The sequence below is a fragment of the Rhineura floridana genome, chromosome 4, assembly GCF_030035675.1.
Source record: "Rhineura floridana isolate rRhiFlo1 chromosome 4, rRhiFlo1.hap2, whole genome shotgun sequence".
NCBI lineage: Eukaryota > Metazoa > Chordata > Lepidosauria > Squamata > Rhineuridae > Rhineura > Rhineura floridana.
In genome coordinates, this window is record NC_084483.1 from 61,731,499 (window position 1) to 61,756,961 (window position 25,463).

The following is a 25,463-nucleotide window of genomic DNA, read 5'->3' on the forward strand; positions in this document are numbered from 1 at the left end:
CTTTGAGCAATAGACTACATTGCAGCCATACAAAAATCAGAGGTTTTTAAATACACACATATCTCCATCCAGGCAAGCAAGATGCAGGATATGGACACATTTCAGCCAGGCAAAAACACTCAAGGAGAGCTTGGAGCAGGGCCAGAGAGGGGCATGGCCTGGGGAGGGTCCCAAGGGCCAGATAGAGAGGCCTGGAGGGCCACATTTGGCCCCAAAGCTTGAGGTTCCCTGCCCCTGTTCAACCGAGTCACCTTCTGCTTTCAATCTATATTTTTACTTTATTTGTACTTTATTTGTGTTTTTCCCTATTATAAAAGAGTAGTTTATCATACTGTTTCCAGACGTCTTTCCGATGTTGCTATCAGATAAGAGCTAACCATAAAACAATTATTACAGTGTGTGAGAAAACCTATTAGTAACTGGGAAAATGTGACAAGTTTAATTGTATTGTCCTATTTTTCTGGATACTCTGGGGTTTGATGGCTTCTTTGTTTCCTTAAAACCTTCTTCCATTTCTCGGTATTGATTCAATTGTATATACATGTGCATAGCTGACACATGACATGGATTTGAATCTGTGTGTGCTCTCTTTTATTCTTTTGAACTGTTTTGTCCTATCTATTGAAGAGCAAGTGCACCTAAATAGAAACTTATCCATACCAGGCTACAAGTGAGAACATAATTTACGTTAGCACTAATGGGAAGCTTATGGGAACATAAGAAGCATGGCCATATTATAGAAATAAACTTACTGATCGACCTGGTAGGCCTGGCTCTCCAGCATCACCTTTCATCCCTTGACGGCCCTAAAATTGGTAACAAAGAAAGAGTGAATGGTTATTCTTTGCACATAAGCCATTGACATAATTAATAATTAAATGGGCTACATTTAAACCACAAAACATATTGAAACAAACAACAATTTAAGTCCTTGATATGCAAACTGCTAGTTATTATTAGTTTTAAGAAAACTATTTGCTTTGTTTGAAACCATGAAAAAAAAGGTAAGAATGAGTGTCTGCCAGTTCAGTCCTATACATGTTTCCGGCGCCAGGTAAAGACCTTCTTATGCTCCCAGGCATTTTAATCATTTTAATCTTTTTATCTTTTTAATCTTGTAATACTAATCCTTTTATCATCTTATATTTTGTTTAATTGTATTTTGTTTTCATTGTGTCTTATATGTTTTGTGATTTTATTATTATGATGTATGTATTTTATTCTATTCTGTTTACCGCCCTGAGAGCTACTTGCTATGGGCGTTATATAAATGCAACAAAATAATAAATAAATAAATAAATGCAGAAGTAAGACTGTGTTCAATGAGACTTACTCCTCAGCTAGTCTATTTAGGATTACCGCTTAAATCTCTACTCACCCACAGTAATAATGAGATGGCACCAATTGTACATTGTAGTAGCATATTGAATGCTATATTTAACACCCATTTTTGTTATCATCATCATTTATTGCCCACCCTTCACCCAAAGGTCCCAGGGTGGGTTACAACAATTAAAAACAATTTAAAAACAACCTAAAATCCCCAAATAGGGTAGGTCATAAAAATACATGTCTCAGGTGTCAAAGGCCAGGGTAAAGACGTATGTCTTCAACATTTACCTAAAACTGCACAGCGAAGTTGCCAGATGCACCTTGGTGGGGAAGGAGTTCCACAACTTAGGGGCCGTCACAGAGAATGCGCTCCCGGGCCACCACCCCCGAGTTTCCAATGGTGGTGGAACTCCCAAAAGGGCCCCCTTTGCTGATCTCAACACCCAAGAGGGTTTGTAGAGAAGGAGGTGGTCTTTCAGATATTTGGGACCAAAGTTGTTTAGGGATTTAAACACTAGTGTGAGCATCTTGAATTGGGCCCAGAAACAAACTGACAATCAATGCAGCCTTTTTTAAAATGGGTTATATGAGATCTGAAGGAAACCCCAGCCAGTAATCTGGCTGCTGCATTTTGGACAAGTTTAACGGATGAGAAAATATTGCAAGGGTTAGAATGCCCCACTATCACAAGATCTGGGCTGGAGAGACTTGGAATGACATTCCTTTCCCTCACAGACCCACACAGTACAGCCCACCTCATTCAACAAATTCTCTCAATCCTCAGGAGAGGATGTGGGGACTGCTGGGGGAGGATGAGCATGAAAGGCTGCTTCCACCAGCCCCCCTTTGGTGCGTTTATATCTGGATCCAACCTACAGAGTCTTCACCTCTTGGTTTAGTTTCTCAGAACACAATACTAAACTTTCAGTGAATGCCAGATAAATGCCTAACCTTTTGAAACCTTAGGCATTTCTCTGAAAACACAGGTAGGCATAGCAATGTTCCATCTATATCACTGCAATGTATCTATTTTGTTGTGTGTGTAATCTGTCAATACTGCAGTGTGTTAAATTGTCCCATAAAGCAGATGTTGGAAAATACTGGGAATAAGTATGTCAAAATGTAGTAGAGAAAACTATCTGACAGCACTAATTATGCTATGCACACTATCCTATTTTCTTCAAACAGGCAAAATACTTTGTTACTTACTGGTTCTCCTGTAATGGAAAGTCCAGTTGGCCCCTGTGGTCCTGGTGGTCCTTGATTGCCTGGAGGTCCTACAGCTCCATGGGAACCAGGTGGCCCCTTAAAGTAGAAAAAGAGATGCCAATTTGTTAGTCTTTGATTCTCCCAAAACCATTACCTTAACAAACATGTGTAAAAGATGGATTCATATCATATCTTTTCACATGGTGACTGCATTTATAAAAAGCCTCTCTAGAAAAGTGAGGGTTCCATTGCATTTTGGCTTTCTGGCTGACACTCTTTTTAATGCATGCAGCAACAATGGTAGCCATCAGCTGAGGTAAAAGATTGCCTTGGTGATGAGCTTAACGTCGCCTAGAGTGGCCGTTAATTCGGCCAGATAGGCGACTCACAAATAAAATTTTATTATTATTATTATTATTATTATTATCACTGGGTTATCAAAAAGCTGTGTAAAATATACAGATGGAATGGATGGGAAGTCAGGGACATCAGCATTATTGCTTGCTGGCATTATTTGATATAAATAATACTGCCTCACTTTTCCATGAAATTCATCTAGTCTCAGTGGTTCCTCCTCAGAATCTACTTGATGAACTAACCCCCACATAACTTTCTTGAAAAGGGAAGAACAATGCACCAGATCTGACATCCCCTTTATTCCCCACATATACAATGGGTTCACTAATGCTAGAAATTGAAGGTGACAGATGAGAAGAAAAGTGACATACATATTTATCATTTGACATAAATAAGGGTGATTTCAAACATTATGCAGAGGGAAAACAGGATCTGCCACAGAAAGAACTCTCAACAAGATTACAATTGCCTGATGAATATGTCTATATGGTGCAGATGTTTGCAAACATTTTTCTTGTATTCACATTTTTAAGATGTATACCTAAAAATGTAATGTGTGAAGTGGCTGTAACATACAGATCTAAATACATAATACAGATACTTAAACTTTCACCTTTAAATATATTAGTTTGTAGAAGTCTTCAAAAACCCCAAGGGAGAATGCAAAACAATTACAGTGCATTCACATACATGTCTGCTCAGAAGTAAGCCTCACTAAGTTCAATGGGACTTACTCCCATGCAAGTGCATATTTTAGATAGATACTCACAGGTGGCCCACTCAAGCCTGATTCGCCTCTTGGACCCTTAACACCTGGGGCTCCCTAAAAAAAACACCATGCAAATAACAAATATAGATATTTAGACATGGAAATCCAAAATATTCCAAATTATATATACATAAAATTATTCCTTCCCACAAATAGCTGAAGGACGAAGCATCCAATGCACATATAGGGACTGACAAACTTTAGGACCACAAATAAAGGCCTATGGACTGCAAATTGCACACTATAAGCCTATCAGGAGTGAACAGATGATAAAAATATTAAAAATTACGAAGGCTATGCAGTCTAGTGTCCATAGATGAATTTTTTTCAACAATCAACTGATCAGCAGTGCTTCAGAAGCACTGCACACCTGGCTTCTGAAGCACTGAAAATCAGCTGATTGGTGGTGCTTCAGAAGCCCCAAGTGTCAGGCTTCTGAAGCACTGATGATCAGGACTTCAAAGCACCATACAGGGCTCTTTGCAAGCCAGATCCAGTTCCCCACCCCTCTGCTACAGCATCAATAGCCAGAGGCTGCTGCTACACCAGTTCTGTAGCTAAAGTTCCCAATGCCAGTGTGAAAGAAGAGGTTGTTGCCATCACTTGATATGGGTCCCTGGTGCCTGAATTTATGGAGCTCTGAGATACTGTATATAGCCATATGGATGATAATTGAAATGTATTAATTTTGCTTACACCAGGTCCTGGAGGTCCCTGGGGTCCCACGCTGTCCTGTGTGCATGTGCAAGCATTTGGCAATGATGGACATTTGGCTTCATCCCTCTGAAAATCAAAGCACAATCATTTATCATTTTCCTACCAAAGTACAGTAGGGCCCCGCTTTTTGGCATTCTGCTAATATGGCGGTTTTCAATTAGAGTAAGGCCCCACTCATACGGCGCTTGTTCCGCTTTTAAATTGTGTTTTTCGGGAGTCGGGCGCCATTTTATTGACAGGGTTCTGCTTTTCAGCGGGTTTCGCTTTTCAGCGGAGATCTGGAACATAACTCGCCGTATGAGTAGGGCCCTACTGTAATTAAAAAATGGTGATCACAGTGGTGTTTTTTTTATAGTATAACAATAGCAATAACAGCAGCATCTGATAATAGTGGAGAAGGCAAGGCAATATTCTCTGATGCTCCTGTCTCCTGGCAACTTCTGGAGGTTCCCCAACCTTCTGGAACAGATTTTCAGGGCTATTGGATCCAGAAGGAATGTAATATCAAAGAAAAATGTCTTCCCCCCGCCTTCCAATAGTGGATGCCTCCACTGCATCAAAAGCTGCTCTACAAACAGGATGGCAACATTAGATGTCCTCCATTAAAGTAAGGAGGATACATATACCATACCATATCCTGAGATCTATCACCATTTCCACTCCCCTTCCAAGGGCAGAAGGATATTAAGTTTCCTTTAAAAATGTAAACTTTTGCACAGAAGCCAAAAAGAGCAACAAAAGAACCTCAAAATGGTACTCAGAAAAATTGTAGGAAGCATTAATAAAATAGTAAATTGCCCAATGCATTTTAGTAGAAACATTTCTCAGGGGCACAAGAGTTCAGTTTGGTGAGTTATTCAGAGAGGAACATCTCTCTTTTCTCCTCTCTCTGGGCAAAGGCCTCACCCCTCACCCCTCTGCCTGGCCATTGCCCAACCCTTCTCTTTTAATTATTTAAACTTTTCTTCCCCTTTACAGTAAATTTGGCCCGTTACAGATTAGGGCAAATTCACCCTGTTGGTTTTTGCCTGCTAATTTACACTAGCAGTAACTAAAACCTGACTATGTCACCATCCCATAGCCTTCTACAACCTAACCACTTCATTATTCCATCTCAATTCTGAGACACACATACACTCATTTTAAAATATATATATCAAATTTTTGAGGAAGTGTGTGAGTAGGGTAAATTTAGTGCTTATTTAAAAACTAAAGCCCTGAATTCTGCACATAAGTATGGGAAGCATATATACTGGAGTGAAATTTCATCTGGCATACCTAAGTTCAAAATAGCAGCATTTAGAATATGACCCTGATAAAGTATCTGCATTGTTGCCCTGTGAGTCTCAGAATGATCCATAGAATCGCATATGTAATTTGTTATTCCCAAAAGGGACCTTTCCAATCTATTATTCCACATTGTCCTCTGAGTAGGACTGGCTCAGACTGTTGACATGAGGCATTAAAAATGTCATGATGCTTCATTAATATTTACCCTAGAAGGAATGTCACAGCATCTATCTCTGCTAGTCCAAACTGCATTGCATACAATGTCAAAACTCTGAATCTCCAACTGTAAAACAAAAACACAAATGTCTTCAATATTATATAACAATGGTGTTCACACCTTGTGCGGGGGCGTGTTTGCTGCCGCCCCATTTATATCGAGAAGATTTGGGAATGTTCCTGGACTTCCCAGGAGGATCCCTACGCCTGTGCAGCCTCCGAGACGGGCTCCCGCCTTGGATGAAACTTATCCAGGTTAAATCCAGTCAGAAGGCTCTTTTCTGACTGGGAATAATTTCTTCCGGTTAAAGAAGAAACGTGAGATTTCCCACTTTAGCTTTGTTTTGATTGTTGGAGTCTGGAATTCGTCAGAATTGTCTGTCTTCCAGCAGCTCAGACAGAGCGAGGATTTTTATGCTAGCTCAGCTGGATAAGTGACCCGTTTTTTTTTATACGGATTAACAGGCAAACATCCTCCTGTCTACATTCATCATTTTCTTATCTATACAGCTAAAGAGATTTGTCAAAGTAACAGCAATTGAGATAACCTAGGTGAGGTAAGACTTTCCTTTTTTTGTTCGCGGAGCTAGGGGGGAAGAAAATATAAATAGCTTATCTTTTTTTTTTTATTGCAAAAAGCTGACATGGAAAATGGCATTCTAAAGATTACAACGGGCGAGAGATTTCTGATTGAAGGAGATAAGAAATCTTTTTGATCTATGGTTGGGATTATTTTTCCTGATCTACTTTTTTTTTGACGAATCTGCTCATTCTCTCTGCTACTAGCTATTTCGACGCTGTGAACTAAAGCTGTTCTTACACTTTCAGGCAGATAAGAGATAAGGGCTGTCTAGCGTGTGACGTTAGTTTGTTGGAAAAATTAACTCCTTTGTAACTGGTTAAAGAAATAAGCTGCTCTTTGTTTGGGACATTGAAAATTGAAGGAGTTTTGTTCCTTTGGCTTTAAGAATGACAATTAAGAAGACCATGGATGTACAAGGGACTTTATCTCTAGACATGTTTCAGAAAATAATGAATGGGATTAACTCAATAAAACAAGAACTGAGAAATAATAGACAAGCGTGGAGAATTGAATTTTACGAAATGAGACAGGAGCTGAAAGAAACTCAGGATTCTATGAGAAAGGAGAATAAAGATAGATCTGGAAAACAAAAAAAAGATGAAAGAGAAATTAAAGGCAAGGTTCAAACTAAGGAGACTGGCTTAATTATGGACATGAAAAAAGATTTGGATTTCCTGGCTGTGATGGATCCTGGAGACAAATATTACAGTTTGGAATTCAGCGCTGTCCCTGAAGGAATTGAAGAGATTGGAGATAAAGATATTATCGGTTCAAAAAAATTCTTGGACTGGAAGGATTTGATGGAACTTGAAATGGAGAAAGTTAACAGAATTAATCCCTGTCTTGTGTCAATGGAAAAACCTTCAAGAGATGTACTAGCGTATCATGTGGAAAAGAGGAACAGAGATGCGGCTTTGCAACAATACTTCAGTGATATGTTTGGATTTGATGGCAAGAAAATATCTGTGATGGAGGAAATTCCTACCAGACTTTTATTATATGACTATGACAGCAAGATTTTCGGGTGCGTAAAGATGGAAGATGGAAGATGGACCCAATATGGATAATGACAGAAGAGCGATTTAAAATCACTGGACTTAGTAGATTTGATGAGTTGGATTAATTGGCATGTTTATTTAGAAAAAAAAATGATTGACATATATCTCAAGGATTGGAAACTTCTCTTTGACTTCTTGTGGAAGATTAAAATGATATGATGTTAATGAGATTTGAAACCAACTAAGATAACTGTTGGAGGAAGGTGATTTTATAATCTATTAAGAGATAGGTCTGTTACATATTATAGATTTATAGTTGAATTATAGTGTTTTGAAATTACTGGATTTAGTAGATTTGATGAGCCGGATTAAATGGCATGTTTATTTAGAAAAAAATTGATTGATATATATCTCAAGGATTGGAAACTTCTCTTTGACTTTTTGTGGAATATTAAAATGATATGATGTTAATGAGATTTGAAACCAACTAAGATAACCGCTGGAGGAAGGTGATTTTATAATCTATTAAGAGATAGGTTTGTTATATATTATAGATTTATAGCTGAACTATGACAAATCGGAAGTCAATATTTTTATATATATGTATTTTTTTTTAGTATTGTATTAGTTATTGATTTGTGTTGTTTTCTTTTTGTATTATTTTGGTTTTGAAAATTAGAATAAAAATTAATTGAAAAAAGAGAAGATTTGGGAACGTTCCTGAAGCATTGAGGGGGGGTTAGTCAGGTGGGTTGGTTGGCCAATCGGATTGGGAGGATGAGCAGGTATAAAAGCCCGCTCCTTCAAACTTACCTCTCTTTTGCCTCGCGGCACCCACCCTCCCTTATCAGTATGGGCTTTGCTAGTCACCAGATGGGGCTGAGTAGGAATTTTTTTGGGGGGGGGGGTCCTGATTTCAGAATCCCTTTCATTTTGCCTGCTCCATACTGCTTGGGTTAATTCAATTGGCCTTCGGGGGGGTTGTGGTTAGCTTGATTTGGCTGGCATTGAATTCGGACAGATGAGGAAGGAGGGGGTAAATTGTGGTAGATTGAGGCTGTTTTGTAAAGGGCACTCTCTAAGGAACTACCAGTGCTGATTTACTGGTGGGGATCTGAGGGGTGTCCTTGTGGGCACCAACTTGCACATCATGGTGAATGCCAGTACAGCAGGGCCATGATGCAGAGGTTGGAACCACATACTTGGCTCTACTAGCAAGGAGGGACAAGCTTTTCCCCATCCTTGGCTGGAGAGTCACAGTCAGTGGAGAATGACATACCCAGGGGGCTGGAGGAAATGATCCCTACCAGTTAGGTTTATCCTCACCTGCCCGAAGAAGTTTAAATCTGGTTAATGGGAAGAAATTGGATTGAGTTTAATAGGTGTTATATTTTAATAAATATAACATTATTCCAGTTTTGGTGTCACGAGTCTTCTTTGGTGTGGTGGCAATCATATTTTGAAAAGCACACAAGATGTGTTTTATGCAATAAATGTCTTAAACATAGCAGTGGGAGAAAGTTGTTCAAACAATATAAATATTTTCCCAGCCAAAGACTACGTGACTCAAGCCCTCTTATGACTGAGTCATGCTACTGTTGACTCAGATGTTGAGGCTAGTAGATCAGAAATCCAATTTCTATTCTAGAACAAATGTTGATGAAGGGCATTGATGAATATTGGAGGGTTTTGATAGAGACCAGCAATCTATAGTTTGTCCATTTACATTTAGATTTTGGCCTTAGAATACTCTGGCCGACGTGTCAAAGCTACAGTTTTTTGGGTCACATGGAAACTCTGACTGAAACTCACCATTTACACTGTGAAGAAGAGCAACCAGTCTCATCCACTTTGGACTAAACATGTATCCTAAGCTAATAAAAAATGAAATTATTTCATGGCATTAAATTGGTCTAGAGCTAGGTTAATGTATAGATGTTGTGATATGTGGTAATGTTTTCTACATAATCCAAAGAGCATTGTCTTCATGCATCTGGTGCAGTAGGGTATCACTGTGAAAACTCATGTCAAATATATTGGTTTTTATGATGCCACTAGACTCTTGGTTGTCATTAAGTACACCCTAAACATTGTCAATTTGTCACAGTTCATAGAAACAGCAGTTTATCATAGATGTAAAAAGCTTCTTAATAAGGTTTTTGAATTTTACTTTGGATGTGCTTTAAATTGATAAATAAATAAAGTTTGTTACTTACTGTTGCAGTTTTCTTGTCACCTTTCTGTAGTTTACCTAGTATTTCATCCCCATCAGCTGTGATATTTCCACCTTCTTTAATTGGTTTTTCCATGATTTCAAAACAGTCAATGTAAATCTTAGCATTTGTGGGTGTTATAACAATGTGAACCTATAGAAAAAAATATTTAGAAGAGGTATAACCAAATGACCATACTTTATATATATATAACTTCAGGAATAATTTCCATTTAAAATGCAATTAAGTGCATACTGAAGTTGTTCACTGCACTGGAGATGTAGGGTCACTGATATGCACACGAGTCCTCCACATGCCAAGGCTTCTTTCTTAAGAAAGATGACAGCTCCATATACAAAGTTGTTTCCTCCACTTAAATGTAGTGAAGTGAGCCCAAGTAAGTGGGGACTTCTGTAAGCACTGGTCTGGACACTGAGGTCCGGATCAGGGTATGTAACTATTTATACAAATGGTTGAGGTGGGCCAAGAATAACTATGGCAATATAAGTAAAACATCCACCAGTGATAAAGACAGAAAAATTAAGTGAGGGAGTTTTTGTTACTTGTCCCAGAAGGTTGAGTGGTTTCAATGCCAGTCTGACTCAGAGCACACTCACTGAAACATGGTGAACTTATGTTCATTAATTTCAGTAGGTCTGCCATTAGCAGGATTTGGCTGGATACAACCCTTCATTTTTCTATTTTTTTCTTTTCCACACAATATTATTTGCATGTAAACATAATGGGACTGTGGACTTGCTCACTTCTCTCCTCCTCTGCACAGCTTCCGCTTCTGTTTTTAGATTAACTGCAGTTTAGTAGAGTGTTCAAACCCTAAACTGTAGTTTATTTTAACTATGGCTAATGAAAAGAAGACTACTTCATCAACCATTGTTTGAAATTGGCATTCCACTAACTATAGCTAATATTAACCAGTTTGTTTATATTTGGGCATCAAGACAAACTATGGTTAATAAAAAATGGATGTGAAGGCTTCCAGATTCCTTCTCATGTCCATGGCACTGGAGTAGGAGGAGCACACAGGCCTTGGTGAATGCTAGACTCATTCTCATAATGCTAAATATTCTTATAGTGGCTCAAATATGGTTTAGCATTACTTCTGTAGTGGCCCGTTGTCTTGGATTTAGCTACAGCTAGTAGTTTGTATGAGCAACAGTTCCAAAGGTCTGTTTGTCTTCTGAGTGGAGGGAATAGAATAGAGGTGATTGTACAAGACTAGACTCAGAATCTGAAACATTAGATTTACTTATTCATAGACTTTGGGAATACTGTGGTACTATCACATAATAGCATTTTACAAGTGATATACCAAAAAAAACACAATGAAGCACAGTGGATTGACTAATTATAATTATGCAGGATATTTCTATTATCCAATTTAAATAAAAATATCAAAATGACTAATACTCTATTTCTACAAGTTTTGTAACAGCAGCAATCTCGATACTGTTTGTTTTATATACTTTGGAATGAAAGAATATCTAGTAGAGGCCTTGTTTGGACAAAAGGGATATGCTTCTCTTGGAATACATATATAACAAAATATTATTGTGCATGGGCCAAAACCTGAGTAATACATTTGAACCACAAATCTATGAGAAATGGGAAACTGCTCCAAAGTTGTGCTCAGCCTCCAAACAGAAGTTTAATACAGTTCCCTACTCAATTGCTTAAAAGCTCATCAAGAGTTCACTGTCATTTTGCCACTTCAAGATCTGGATATGTATTTCAGAGCCCTTTTTCTGTTTTAGTTTGCTTGTAATTATGTTATTTCTATAAGAACATAAGAAGAGCCTGCTGGATCAGGCCAGTGGCCCATCTAGTCCAGCATCCTGTTCTCACAGTGGCCAACCAGGTGCCTATAGCCACATTAAGACATGTTTGGCAGGAAAGAAAACTGTATACCTATAGATATATATTTATGATTTCTTTAACATGCATGTTCTTCACAATTTCAAATAAAAAGTGCAACCCTTCACATGTTTACCCAGAATTAAGTCCCATTACCCTAAATGTTTGTTGCTATATCTAGCACTAAATTGCTACAAGAAACTCTGTGCGTGTGTGTGTGTGTGTGTGTGTGTGTGTGTGTGTAAGGTGTCATACCACTTAACTTGTGTTCTACTATTTATTTATTTTAAAAAATTGTACCCCATCCTTTATCAATGCTCACGCCAGGGTGGGGTACACTATAAAATAAATTACACAACCAAATTTATATGTACGCAACAATAAAATGCTAGGGCAAATTTATTTAAAAATGTAAATGTACCACGTTCAAGTTGATTCCGACTTATGGCAACCCTATGAATAGGGTGTTCATGGTAAGCAGTATTCAGAGGGGGTTTACCATTGCCTTCCTCTGAGGCTGAGAGGCAGCGACTGGCCCAAGGTCACCCAGTGAGCTTCATGGCTATGTGGGGATTCGTAGTCCAACACCTTAACCACTACACCACACTAATGAATGCAAATAAACACAGATGAAACCTACACTTCAATAAACCATGCTGCTAGATTTTATAGATAGTATCTTACAGTACATCCTTTTTTATACGGTGGGTGAATTAACTGCTGAACAGACTTTAGTCTGAAGTGAGTAAAGGAGATGGTTATGACTTGCTAAGGAAAGAACTTACAGTTCCTCTTTGCACCTCTGCAGCAGGACTGCTTTTTGCAGCAAGCACTGCAGCTCCCAACAGTGGGAGAATGAGCTTCTCCCTGCACAGATCTCATAAGAGCATTATTGGGGATGGGGCAGAAAGCATGCATAAAAGCAGCTGCGGCCTGGAATAGCTTCTTTTGCAAGAGCTTTCCCACCACCATCACCACCCCTCATTTTTAAGGTTCTTATTGATAGGGTTGCCATATTCCAGTTCCACAAATCCAGGCAGGTTAATTTGCATATTATGCAAATTATTTGCAAATTATTTGCATAATATGCAGATATTTGCATATTAATATTTGGATTGTCCAGTTGTTTTGTTTTTGTGCCTAGGAATTACCACCAAAAACTGGGGAAAGATGTGAGAAATCTTTTTTTTTAAAGCAACATTTTCAGCCTTAAATGCCTAGACTCTAGTTTCCAACACTATGGAGTACTTATTGATTAAGAGAATTTATATCCTGCCCTTTTGCTGTTAAAAACAGAGCTCAGCACAGCTTACAAATATAATAAAAACAATAAAAATACACAATCAATATAAAAACATAATAAAAACATAAAATAGCAACAAACATAAAGTAAGTCAGGGCAGCAGCACGGTTAACCATAACATATACAATATATTTCAGAGATGTGGTGGGTGGAGAAAAACAAGCCAAAATGTTAGGAAAACGAGTCTTTCACACCACATGCTCAGTTCTAAATACTGTTGCAGCAAGTTTTACAAGTTTCTCCAGTATTCCACTGGTGCAGGCACTCAGACATTCAAAGTATCTGTATGTTTCTTAGGTTTTATAAAAGCAGAGCTTTGCTTAACTCAAAATTTCTCAACCACATCTACACAGGTTCCACCTCCATACTCAAAATGAAACTGGGCCTGGAAGTGTGCAACAACCCCACACATACCTTGCTAATTAGATTACCAATGCCAGGATGTCTGTCTTATCGACTACTCTCCTGCTCCCCCACACACACCGGGCATCATGAAAGACCCAGTCCTGGGCTCAGAAACAAAATAAATATCTGGTCCTCTTCAAAGTATTGAGAAGCCTCTTGTTTTAATTGAAATAATAATTATAAATTCTTGTTCTTATCACTAATGGGAGTTAATTATCTTGCATATGCTGCTGTTGCTTCAATGGCTGTAACCGAGTGTTAAAGATAAGTGAAATGCAAATAGGAAAAAAAAACACAGAAGGCAGTAACACTTCCTAAATGTAATACCATACCAACCACAACAAGATTCCTATGAGTAAGGCAAAAAACTAAGCATCTCACAACCACTCAGGATTCCTAACCAAAAAACCAAAAATATGATAAATGAAGAAATATGTATATAAGCATGACTATCAAATATATTTATTATTTACACAAACTGTAAAGATATTTATAGTGCAATCCTAGGTTTATTTATTCAGAAGCGAGTCCCAGCGTATTCAGTGGGGCTTACTCAAACAGGGACAAAACTGCAACCTCAAGTGATAAGCAACTTCATTCACACAACCCAAAATTCCGAATCATGCCACTTTATGCTGTTTTTCAACTGTTTATACTTGTTTTATGGTCATTGGATTTTAAATGGCTTTATTTCTTGTTGTGAGCTGCACTGGTTTCCAACCCTACCTCACACGCACACACAGCAGATGTATAAATACATACAGCCCATATAATAGTTTATTGTCAAACCAGTTGGTCACTGCAGAAAAATCAGTATTAGTTTTAAAAATTTCCTACAGAATAAAAACTGTAATACCTAAGTAAGCCCTGCCTACTTGCTTTAAAATTGGACTGGAGACAGAAAGAGTTTGAACACAAACACAATTCTTTTTTACATTCACTCCGAAGTCCCATTGATTTTCAGCACATTCATAACCATGTCTACTCAAAGTAAGTCCTATTGAATTAAATGGGATTTACTTTGGGCATATGGGATTAGCATCGCTTTTACAAAAAGCAAGTATTGGGAAGGTTTTCAAAACACTGCCCAAGCTCTGACTCCTGCACACAAGAGGAAAAAAACCTGAAATGTATATACTTATCCAATTTATGAGATTTTCAGATAAACGGGGGTGGTTGGGTGAAACCACCATTTTGTTTTCTAGACACTAGGTCAATGAAACTGAAACACAATGCCTGATTGGCTGCAATACTGAACGGGCGGGGTTAAAGCTACAAAGTGCTATAGTACAGTACTGTTTAAAGAAAGATTTAACAGTCGAGGGGGGTGGCTGACGTTTTTATGTATATCTCGAGAACCGGACCACCTAGAAACTTAATTTTTTTTTAAAATTAAAGCTGAGAATCCGGGCCACCTAAGGGGCTAGCCGGGCGCCGGGTGGCATGCATAGAATCCGGGTAAAACCCGGCTATCCGGGCAATATGGCAACCCTACTTATTGAGGACTTTATTGGCTGTTGATTACTCAAAACCACAATTGGACCTGGGTTGTGAGGTTTCCACCTTTCCCTCGGTCAGACCATTTGTTATTGTTAGGCAGTGTTGCCATTTCATTTTGTCACAACTTGGGCAGAAAATGGCATTGGGCAGGATCATCAATTTAAGGAAGTGTTGTCCAGGCCACAGCCCTAGTTCACAAGGTGGGGGGAGCCCGATGTCACTTGCTTCATATTGGTAGGTTACCTTTTCCTGTACCACAATGGGGACCAGTATGCTGGTAACTCCCATGGGTGTGCCTAGCTGATGGGAGGGGCATGATTTTGAACTGCAGATGTGTTATTCGAATTCTGATCCTTGCTCTGTGCCATGCCAACCCTGCTTAACAGATGTAACCAATAAAGTTGTGGCCTAGTTTTAACCCATACTCTGTTCCACACAGGGGCAATACTTTGGCTTCTGTCTGGTTGGGGCTGAATTAAGTGAGAATGGTTGTTTTGGTTGGAAGTCTTGTAAAAACAGTGATGTGAAGAAGTAAAAAAAATAAAAGCAAGTTCAGACAGATTTTTTCCTAGACCTATATGGAGATGCCAAGGATTGAACCTGAGACCTTTTACATGCAAAGCATGCGCTCTTCCAGTGAACTAAAGACCCTTCCCTCTCTGCCCACATTAGGAGTAAGCACCTGACATCACGATTACATTTTCAGGCACTCCCTGTGTCACCCATAGCAGATAGCACTAAACTTAATATCATTTATAAAAGTGGGCATATGCTTATTCACTAATAGACAAAAAACCTTGCAATTTAAGAATGTACCCATAGCCAACAGGTATTTCTATCAAACTTTAAAAAGCAGGGAAACTGGGCAGCTATAGTGAATGCACCGGGGAGCAGGAGACCTGACCTCCTCTCTGAGATATTGTACTGCCCTACAAATTTGTAAAACTGCCAACACAATTTGGGTTGGTTTTTCACAGTCCAATCCACTTCCTGTGTAGCTTGAAAGAATTTAGTAACATGTGCCTGTGAGCATATGGTGAGTGGTGGCAACACCTGCCATCTCCAAAGATGGAGAATTACATTTTTGTAAGTTTGTTGGTGTTCTTCTTACTTTCTTTTCTGTGTTACTACTGTATCTACAGAGAATCTAATCTAGAAAATTATATTTCTCTCATTATTCATTGTAAAAATCTGTGTCAAATGTATTTTTATCAATTTCAAAGCCTTTTTATTGGTCGATGTCATATGATGGTGAAGACAGCCTTTTTTGTTTCAAACTGGAGGTTATGCTCTATTTCTATTTTGGGTGCATTAACAGTTGAATCTGAAACTGCAGTTTGATGTAAAATCAGACTGATTACAATATGTTGCTACTTAAGCAATGACACTAGCTGTTGGAAAAAACAAACTTGGGCTGCCCAAGATGCATGTTTTCAGCCTGCTATGCTTAAACTACTCCACTTAAGGAAAGGTGGGCATGGTCAATTAAAAACATAGAACACACCTAGAATTTTGCTAGAATACAGTAGGGCTCCGCTTTTTGACGGCCCACTTTTTGGCGTTCCACTAATATGGCGGCTTTCAGTTAGAGTAAGGCCCCACTCATACGGTGCTTGTTCTGCTTTTACAGTGTTTTTCAGGCATTGGGCGGCATTTTGTTGAATGAGTTCCACTTTTTGGCAGGTTTCGCTTTTAGGCGGGGGGTTGGAACGTAACCCACCATAAGAGTGGGGCCCTACTATATATTTCACCTCCCACTGTTTTATCTTGTGCAAACTGACACACTTCTCATGTCCATTGGAAACTATTCTGCAGAACAGTCAATGCCATTATTCCACAATTGTTTTTGGAACTTTTTTTTTTAGTGTTGCAAAGTGTTGCTGTAGTTCACATATTCACAGAAACAGAAGTAAAAGAGAATGATTTATTAACTTCACTAAAATTGCAAAGTAAATCAAAGGTATTTTAAGTGACCATCTGAACGATATCAACTGTTTTAATATAGTTGCTTCCTCCCTGCTAAAACAAGATCAGGACAGCACATGTCTTCTTTCTGTTATTTGGGCTGATTGCAGGTGTTGCCACCACTCACCATATGCTCAGAGGCACATGTTACCAAATTCTTCCAAGCTACACAGGAAATGGATTGGACTGTGAAAGACCAACCCAAATGGTGTTTGCATTTTGACCAATTTGTAGGGCAGTACAATATCTCAGAGAGGAGGTCAGGTCTCCTGCTCCCCTGGTGCATTCACTATAGCTGCCCAATTTCCCTGATTTTTAATGTTTGAAAGAAATACCTGTGAGTACAGGTACATTCTTAAACTGCAAGGTTTTTTGCCTATTAATGAATTTCCCTGCTTTTTAGTTTGGGAGGTAAGAAATGGGATGCTGTGCAAGTTTGCTGAGAATAAATTGATCATTTCCATGCTTATTGAGTTCAGTGGGATTTACTCCCCTGCAATCATGCTTAGGATAGGTAAAAATGACCATGGGGAGGGAAGCTTGGAGTGGGGAGGGGAGGAGGAAGAAAGAAGAGGGAAGGAGAGGAAGGAGTGAGGAGGAAGGGAGAGGAGAGAGGAAGGAGGGGAAAGGAAGGTCTGATCATTAGTATGCTTATTGAGTTCAATGGGATTTCCACCTGTGCAATCACGGCTAGGATAGGTAAAACTGACCATGGGGAAGGAGGAGGGGGAGGGGAGAGTAGAGGGAATGAAGAAGGGGGAGAGGGGAGCAGAAGGAGTGATCATTTGCATACTTATTCAGTTCAATGGGATTTACTCCTCTGAAATCATGCTTGAAAATGAAATGGACTGCCTTTAAGTCATTTCTGACTTATGGCGACCCTATGAATAGGGTTTTCATGGTAAGCGGTATTCAGAGGGGGGTTTACCATTGCCTTCCTCTGAAGCTGAGAGGCAGTGACAAGCCCAAGGTCACCTAGTGAGCATCATGGCTGTGTGGAGATTTGAACCCTAGTCTCCCAGGTCGTAGTCCTAGGATAGGTAAAACTGACCATAGGGGAGGGGGGAGGAGGAGGAGGGAGAAGGAGGGGATTGGAAAGGGATGGGGAGGCAGGAGGGTGAAGGAAGGGAGAGGGAAGGGGCAAGTGGGAGGGGATAGGAGCAAGGAGGAAGGGAGGGCAGGTTTGATCATTTGCATGCTTTTTGAGTTCAGTGGGATTTACTCCGGTGCAATCATGCTTAGGATAGGTGAAACTGCCCTGGGGGAGGGGGGGAGGAGGAGGGCAGGAAGGGGAAGGGAGGGGGAGGAGATTGGGTGGGTGGGCACTGAGCAGAGGGGAAGCCCCTTTCTTTTCCAAAAGAAAAACATTGTGAACAGTATCATTCTTTTTCAGGGTTTCCCCCCCTTTTTTATTCTACACCAGGCACATGTAGCCTCCCACCCAAATTTAAACTAAAGCTGTCCCTGGCCACATCCACACCAGACTGTTATTTCACTTTAGGCAGTTATGGCTTCTCCCAAAGAATCCTGGGAAATGTAGTTAGTGAAGGGTGCTGTTAAACCAGTCTGGCCGCTGCAGTTCTGTCAGGGGAATAGGAGTCTCCTCTCAGCACCCTGCACAAACTACACTTCCCAGGATTCTCTTGGGGAAGCCATGATTATCTCAAGTGAAATCAAAGTCTGGCGTGAGTGTGGCCCCCTGATTAGGCAAGCCCAGCAGCTGGGAGTTTGGCTTTTAGAACACTGACCATTGGTTCTTACTGAGCATGCCCGACATTATCATTGAGTTCAAGCCAAAATTTCTTAAATTAATTAAAAATCAGCCAGGCATTTTTCTATCTTTTACACTGCAGAAGATGAAGGTCAGAGTATGGGGCAAGTTCATTGACAGGATTACAGGTACTCTGTGAACATGGCTGATTTTTAATGAATCTCAACAGATTATGAGAACTCTGACAGAAAGAAAAGGGCTCTGAGGTTTCTCTCTCTCTTTTTAGACTTTGAACTCTCTGTTCTCTCTGACTGTTTTGTGTATCGCCATGAAGATTGAGAGGGGTGTTAAGCAAGCGTTTATGAGTTCAGGACTATAAATTTCGTGAGGTTTTGTTTTGAAATGAGCTGGGAAACATTAGAAGGGCATGGGGGTATTTTCAATTGAACAATGCAGAATGTGAAAAATCCATGCTGTCTATAGTATACAGCCACTGTTGTGGCTGTATAATCTAACAGTAAAATACTAGACGTTGAGGCAAAGTATGAGAGCCAAATTACTATACATTAGAGGCATTTATATTGATTTCTTCTATTTAAAACAAAAAGCAGCTGTGAGAGACTGAGGACTGGCTGAGGGGGGGAAAGCTGCATGACCCTCTCCCTTTCTGCTCCTGTTCTTTGTGTAGCCCCCACCATATTTTTCTCCTGGAAAAGGAAAAGATACGAGGAACCCATATCTTTTCCCCCATGGGTGGGATTAGGGTTGCCAGGTTCAGAGCCTGAGACTGATCCTGTATGTTTAGGAGAAGAGAAAGTCAGCCAAGTGCAGGTATTCTTGCAACCCTGTAATGGGAAAAACCACAAGGTGGAATTCTCCCTTTCCCCCGCACAACTTTTAAAGATACAGAAGACCTCTTGGTTGCCAGGCCCAGCCTCCAAAAGTTCTTTTGGATCTTTAAAAGTTGTGCAGGGAGGAGGGAGGATTCCACCTTGTGGTTTTTCCCATTACAGGGTTGCAAGAACACCTGCACTTGGCTGACTTTCTCTTCTCCTAAACATACAGGATCAGTCTCAGGCCCTGAACCTGGCAACCATAGGTGGGATAGTAGCTGCAACGGGCAATTTTCAGCATGTAAAGAGCAGAAAAGGAAAGGGTTAAGGAGCTCCTCCCTTCTGTCAGTTCTTTGATCCCAATTTCAACTTGCTATGGCAGCTTTTCCTTTGCAAAAAAGTGTTGCAAGAGAGGATCATGGAACTTTCTATCACATGTAGTTTGGTACTTAGTGGCAAGACAAAGAAAAAATATATTTCTATACGAGTTCTTTGACATTATTTTAATTGCTGTATAACTAAGCCAACATTTGCCTGAAGGGACTTGCTAGATCCATCCGCTAACACTATGGCATATTTCCACAAACAGCTAAGATTAAGTTAGCTTTTTTCAGTGAACAAATACATAACTCATTCAATGAACACCTCAAAAATATTTCATATTTTGAGAGGTTTCAATCCACTTTTTTAAAAGTTTCGCATATTCGTAACAGGGTAATTTTTTAAAAATAAACAAAATTACCTTTCAAAATCTGTTGCAATTTTTTCTTTTTTGCTGGGCAGGTCACTTATTTCTCTCTCTCTCTCTCTCTCTCTCTCTCTCTCTCACACACACACACACACACACACACACACACACACACACACCTCACTCTTGTATATATTTATTTATTTATTATTTGATTTATATTCCACCCTTCCTCCCAGCAGGAGCCCAGGGTGGCAAATAGAAGCTCTAAAAACACTTTAAAACATCATAAAAACAAACCTTAAAATACATTTAAACAAAACGTTAAAAACATTTTTTTTAAAGGCTTTAAAAACATATTTTTTAAAAGGGTTAAAAACATAAAAAAATATTAACAAGCAATTCTAACACAGACTAATATATATGTATTCTCAGTATTGAGAGACATACATTTTTGAGAGGTCCCTGGTGAGTTTGTATGCAGCTTTACTCTTTGAGCCAGTTGTTTGCTTCAAGCACAAGAACTCTGATATACACACAGGCTCTGTCTACAACAGCTTGCCCCAATTCATCTCAATTGAGACATGAAACCATACATGCAAGGGAATGGACTTGTCCTTATTTGAGATTAAACAAGGAAGACCATGTGTACGGATGTTCTATATTAGGGGTTGGGAACCAACGCAGAACACTGCCCCACAGAACTCTCTATCTAGCCCTTGGGGCTGTCCCTAGGCCCCACACTCTCTCCCCAAGCCATTCCCTTCACCACCCTCCTCCACTCTGTCTGAAAGTGCTTTTGCCAAGCTGGAATATGTCTTTGAGTTGTGGTAATGCCTCTTGCTTGCCTGAATGGAGGATGGAGAGATGTGTGAATGGGTATAGAAATGCATTGACTTTTGCATAGGTGGAATGCAGAGTCTATATGCACACTTTAGAACAAACAGTGCTCTCAACTAGGTTAGTCATAGTCTCATATGTTGTAGTTTTCCCTACCCCCAGTCATAGGCTTGGATCTACACTTAGTCAAAGTAGGCCTACTGAAATCAATGGGACTAAAAGGTGACATCCAATTATGTCCACCCACTGGGGCAACAGTGGTCTCCAACAGTGGTCCAGGTGAAGCACTGGCTGAAAGCCTAGGAGCACAGAGGGGTTTCTCACTGGTCATAGTGGGATGGGATCTGCTGTTTGTTGCCAACCAAATCCTATTCTGACAGAAGTGTGTTTCCCCCCCCCCACTAACTTCTTTTTTTATCTGATTTGCAAGAGTGGAAGGAAAATTGAGGGGTTAATACCATAGAGATGAAAAGCTGAGCCCAGAGAATATCCTCAACTTGGCCACTGTCTCACTCAATACCAGTGTTGAAGAGATTAGCTAGGGTGGCTGCCTCCTAATCTCTATGGTGATGGTTGTTATGTGCCTCCAAGTTGACTATGACTTATGGCGACCCTATGAATCAGTGACCTCCAAGAGCATCTGTCATGAACCACCCTGTTCAGATCTTGTGGTATTAATCTATGGTATTAATCCTTTAAATGCCCTCCAGCAGAAAGGTGGAAGGAAAAAGTGGATGCTACAGCAGTAGCAGCTCTGAGCCAGGTTGGATGATGGAGGAGCAAAGGAGGTAGAGGAGGCTTCTTTGCAAGTCACGCTCTGCTGCAGGCAAAGTGGCAAGGTCTTGGTAGCAGCAGGGGGAGGGCTCCAGTGTTATAGCAGGAATGCCCTCAATGTGCTTTTCCCATTCTCTCTCCCGTCTGAGTCCTCTGTCACCCCAGTCTTTCTGTTCAGGTTTTGTTTTACTTTAAAGGAGTGAGGCCAATGGAGAAACACCCTGCACTTGTGTAATGGATATCCTTTTGTGCATCAGAAAATCCTGTCTCTCTTTTCCCCGCTGCATCCCCAGAACAGATTTTGGGGTGCGCAGGAGCTGCAATGGGAGTAAGGAAAGGAAAATCACTGCTGCATGAGCAGATGCCCAGTTATACTATATTGGATCTCACCTAATGTTAGTCATGACTAATTTGTCCACTGATTTCAATGGGTCTACTCTAAATATAACTAAGTGTGGATCTAGACCATATTGTTTTGATGAACTCAATGCATAAACCATGACGTACTCAGCACCATGATATACTTTCAGCACCATGATATACTGAGGTTCCCTGCCACTGCCATGCCACCAGTTGCCAATGATATGGAGTTGGGGCACAGTAAATCATTAAATTATACAGCCACGAGAATGGCTGTATACTATAGCCAGCATGGATTTTTCGCATTCCGCAATGTTCATTAAAAATAAGCCATGTTCACCGAGTACCTATAATCCTATTATTGACCTTGCCCTGCACTCTGACCTTCATCTTCTGCAGTTTAAAAGTTTAAAAAATGCCTGGCTGATTTTTAATTAATTTAAGAAAGTTTGGCTGGAACCCAATTATGTTGGGCATTCCTCCTCCCCTTCCTCCTCCTCATGGTCATTTTTACCTATCTTAAGCATGATTGCATGGAAGTAAATACCATTGAACTCTATAAGCATGCAAATGATCAAACCTGCCCTCCCCTCCCCCTCCCTTTGCCCCCCTCCAATACGCTCCTTCCCTTTCTCCCTGCCCCCTCCTCCCCCATGGTCAGTTTTTCCTATCCTAACCATGACTGCATAGGAGTAAATCCCACTGAACTCAATAAGCATGCAAATGACCAGGCCTGCTTTTCCCCTCCTTTCCCTCAGTTTGCACAAGATAAAAAGGTGGGAGGTGAAATATATTCTAGCAAAATTATAGGTGTGCTCCATGTTTTTAATTGACCGTGCCCACCGTGCCTTAAATAAAGTGGTTTAAACACAGCAGGCTGAAAACATGCATCCTCTTTTTTCCAACAGCTAGAGTCATTGCTGAAGTAGCAACATATTGGAATCAGTCTGATTTTACATCAAACTGCAGTTTCAGATTCAACTGTTAATACACCCAAAATAGAAATAGAACATAACCTCCAATTTGAAACACAAAAGGCTGTCTTCACCATCATATGACATCGACCAATAAAAAGGCTTTGAAATTAATAAAAAATACATTTGACACAGATTTCTACAATGAATAATGAGAGAAATGTAATTTTCTAGGTTAGATTCTCTGTAGAAACATTAGTAACACAGGAAAGAAGCAAAGTAAGAAGAACACCAACAAACATACAAAAATATAATTCTCCATCTTTGGAGATGGCAGGTGTTGCCACCACTCACCATATGCTCAGAGGCACATGTTACCAAATTCTTCCAAGCTACACAGCAAGTGGATTGGACTGTGAAAGACCAAGCCAAATTGCATTTTGGCAAATTTGTAGAGCAGTACAATATCTCAGAGAGGAGGTCAGGTCTCCTGCTCCCCTGGTGCATTCACTATAGCTGCCTAATTTCCCTACTTTTTAAAGTTTGATAGAAATATGTGTTGGCTATAGGTACATTCTTAAACCGCAAGGTTTTTTGCCTATCAGTGAATAATAGCACTAACTTATGTGCTGAGTTGTGCTACACATAATAACCAGAAGACATAAACTTGATATGGGGTGCTGGATCTATGTGATAAGTGCAAGTCTAGGTCAGCTGTGAGGGTTCCCTCTCTTTAGCTTTTAAATGTTCTTTCTAATGAAGTGTCCAGTCTCCTACTTCTGAAAACCAATACAATTCCACATTTACTTGTGGAATTATAGCTGGCCCATACAATTGCATTTACTACCTTTTAGCTGCAATCCTAAGGTCACTTACTTGAAAGTAAGCTCCACTGAAAAGAATGGAATTTATTTCTAAGTAAATATGCATATTGCACTGGACATGGTCAATATGTTATCCTGTTGTAAGTATTCAATCTATATTAATAATAAGAGCTCAAGAATATTTGCTTGAATTTATTTTTAAATCATTACATCTATCTACATCTACTGACCAAGCGGTAGGGCTTTTGTTTGTTCTTAAAAAAAACTTTTGTTCATAACGATTTGCTCACATTTGTCAGCATTTACCTTGTGGAAACTTCCATGAAAGAGTTTCTTAACTTCATCACCTTCAAATGTTACTGTCTGAAGTTCTCCTCTTGTGTCCTTGTTAAAGAACGATAATACTTTGCTGGAGGCTGCAGAGGTGGGGGAGGGAGAGAGAGATTTTATTGACGATATGGATGGTTGATTATCAATAGTTTTGTAATGAAAGAAAAATAGCATTGCATATAGTTTAATTTGATGAAATTTGTCACAAGAAGCAAAGCATGGATTACTAGGACCATTTTAATAGATCCTAATTTGTTAATATTTACAACCCATTTGACAAGTGGTGGATTTATGGTCCACAGTACACTGTGTGCAGCCCTTTTGAGAGGGCCCTATTAGTTCATCTTCACTATTATATTATGAAACAGCCACTACACTTTAATAAGAGAGTAGGAGAAATGAAGAGTGGAAACAACACAACAAACTACAATACTAGAATTCAACAATGGAAAATCATTATTTGTAGTAAAATTTCAAAGGTATCCTCCTAGTTAACGCTATATACTAATAACCCAGGGTGGGGCTCAGCCATATGAGACCCAACTTCTATGTGTACCTATAAATCTGCCCTTGCCCTTGACTCAGTTTTAATAATAATTAATTGAAATACTCATTAAAAGTTTGTTTCAAGCTTTTGGATCATTTCAAAGTTTGATGATAACACCATGTTCATTCCACATGGTAAAGTATATTATTAGAAGTCTTGGGGCCTAAATTAATTTTGACCTAATTATCAAAAGTTACATGGATAAGTTACAATAATGTTCACTGGCACAGAATGCAAGTCACTTACTTGACCTCTCCAGGTAAGTAGAAATAATGCTTTGAAATGAACCACACACTGGATTAAAACACCTGGTGCTAATGCTTGCTGCAAGTGGCTGAAAGATTAGGGTTTTAAGCAGGTCCAACTTTGTCACAATTTCGTTTTGGTTGGCTGTGGGCAGAGCTCAAAAGGATTCTACAAGCTGGATCTCTTCAAGTTCAAGTGACCCACACCCCTCTTTTGTAGGGCACCTTCTCAGGTGGGGTATTAGAGGTCCATCACCACCCTGGGGTGGAAAGACAAGGCCTATAGAGGTGTCAAGATCTGTCGAGTTAATTGGGGCGATGGAGTCACTTTCCCCCTCATTTTTTTTGTGAGGAGGATGAGAAGGGCCCAGAGCCAGTGGAGGCGCTACATTCTCAAAGAATCTTGAGACTGCGATCCCACTCGCAATGACGGCATTTCTGCTGTTGTACACCAATCTGGCGAGGGTCCCGTCCCTGAAGGTGACCACTGCACACGCGGTCATGTAGTTATTAAACAATTAGTCGACACGAATGATGTTTGATGTGTGTAACTAGCCAGGTAGTGCTGCCTCCAGGGATTCTAACAGGTGGAGTTTGCGCTTGTGTTGGGGTAAGAAACCTTCAGGTTTGGGATAATTCACTAAAACCAGCTTACGCCGGTTCAATAC

At 39.8% G+C, this 25,463-nt stretch overlaps 1 protein-coding gene across 6 annotated transcripts in view; it reads right to left on the reverse strand.

Moving 5' to 3' along the window:
- COL12A1 (collagen type XII alpha 1 chain) overlaps positions 1 to 25,463 on the reverse strand; it is a 170,632-nt gene that overhangs the window by 19,559 nt on the left and 125,610 nt on the right. For all 6 annotated transcript variants that reach the window (XM_061623145.1, XM_061623139.1, XM_061623143.1 and 3 more), the window contains 7 exons: positions 23,980 to 24,089; positions 9,688 to 9,837; positions 5,880 to 5,957; positions 4,364 to 4,450; positions 3,668 to 3,721; positions 2,542 to 2,637; positions 753 to 806 (listed from right to left, as the gene is read on the reverse strand). In XM_061623145.1, coding sequence (XP_061479129.1) covers positions 753 to 806; positions 2,542 to 2,637; positions 3,668 to 3,721; positions 4,364 to 4,450; positions 5,880 to 5,957; positions 9,688 to 9,837; positions 23,980 to 24,089 — 629 coding nt within the window. The remainder of the gene's footprint in view (positions 1 to 752; positions 807 to 2,541; positions 2,638 to 3,667; positions 3,722 to 4,363; positions 4,451 to 5,879; positions 5,958 to 9,687; positions 9,838 to 23,979; positions 24,090 to 25,463) is intronic.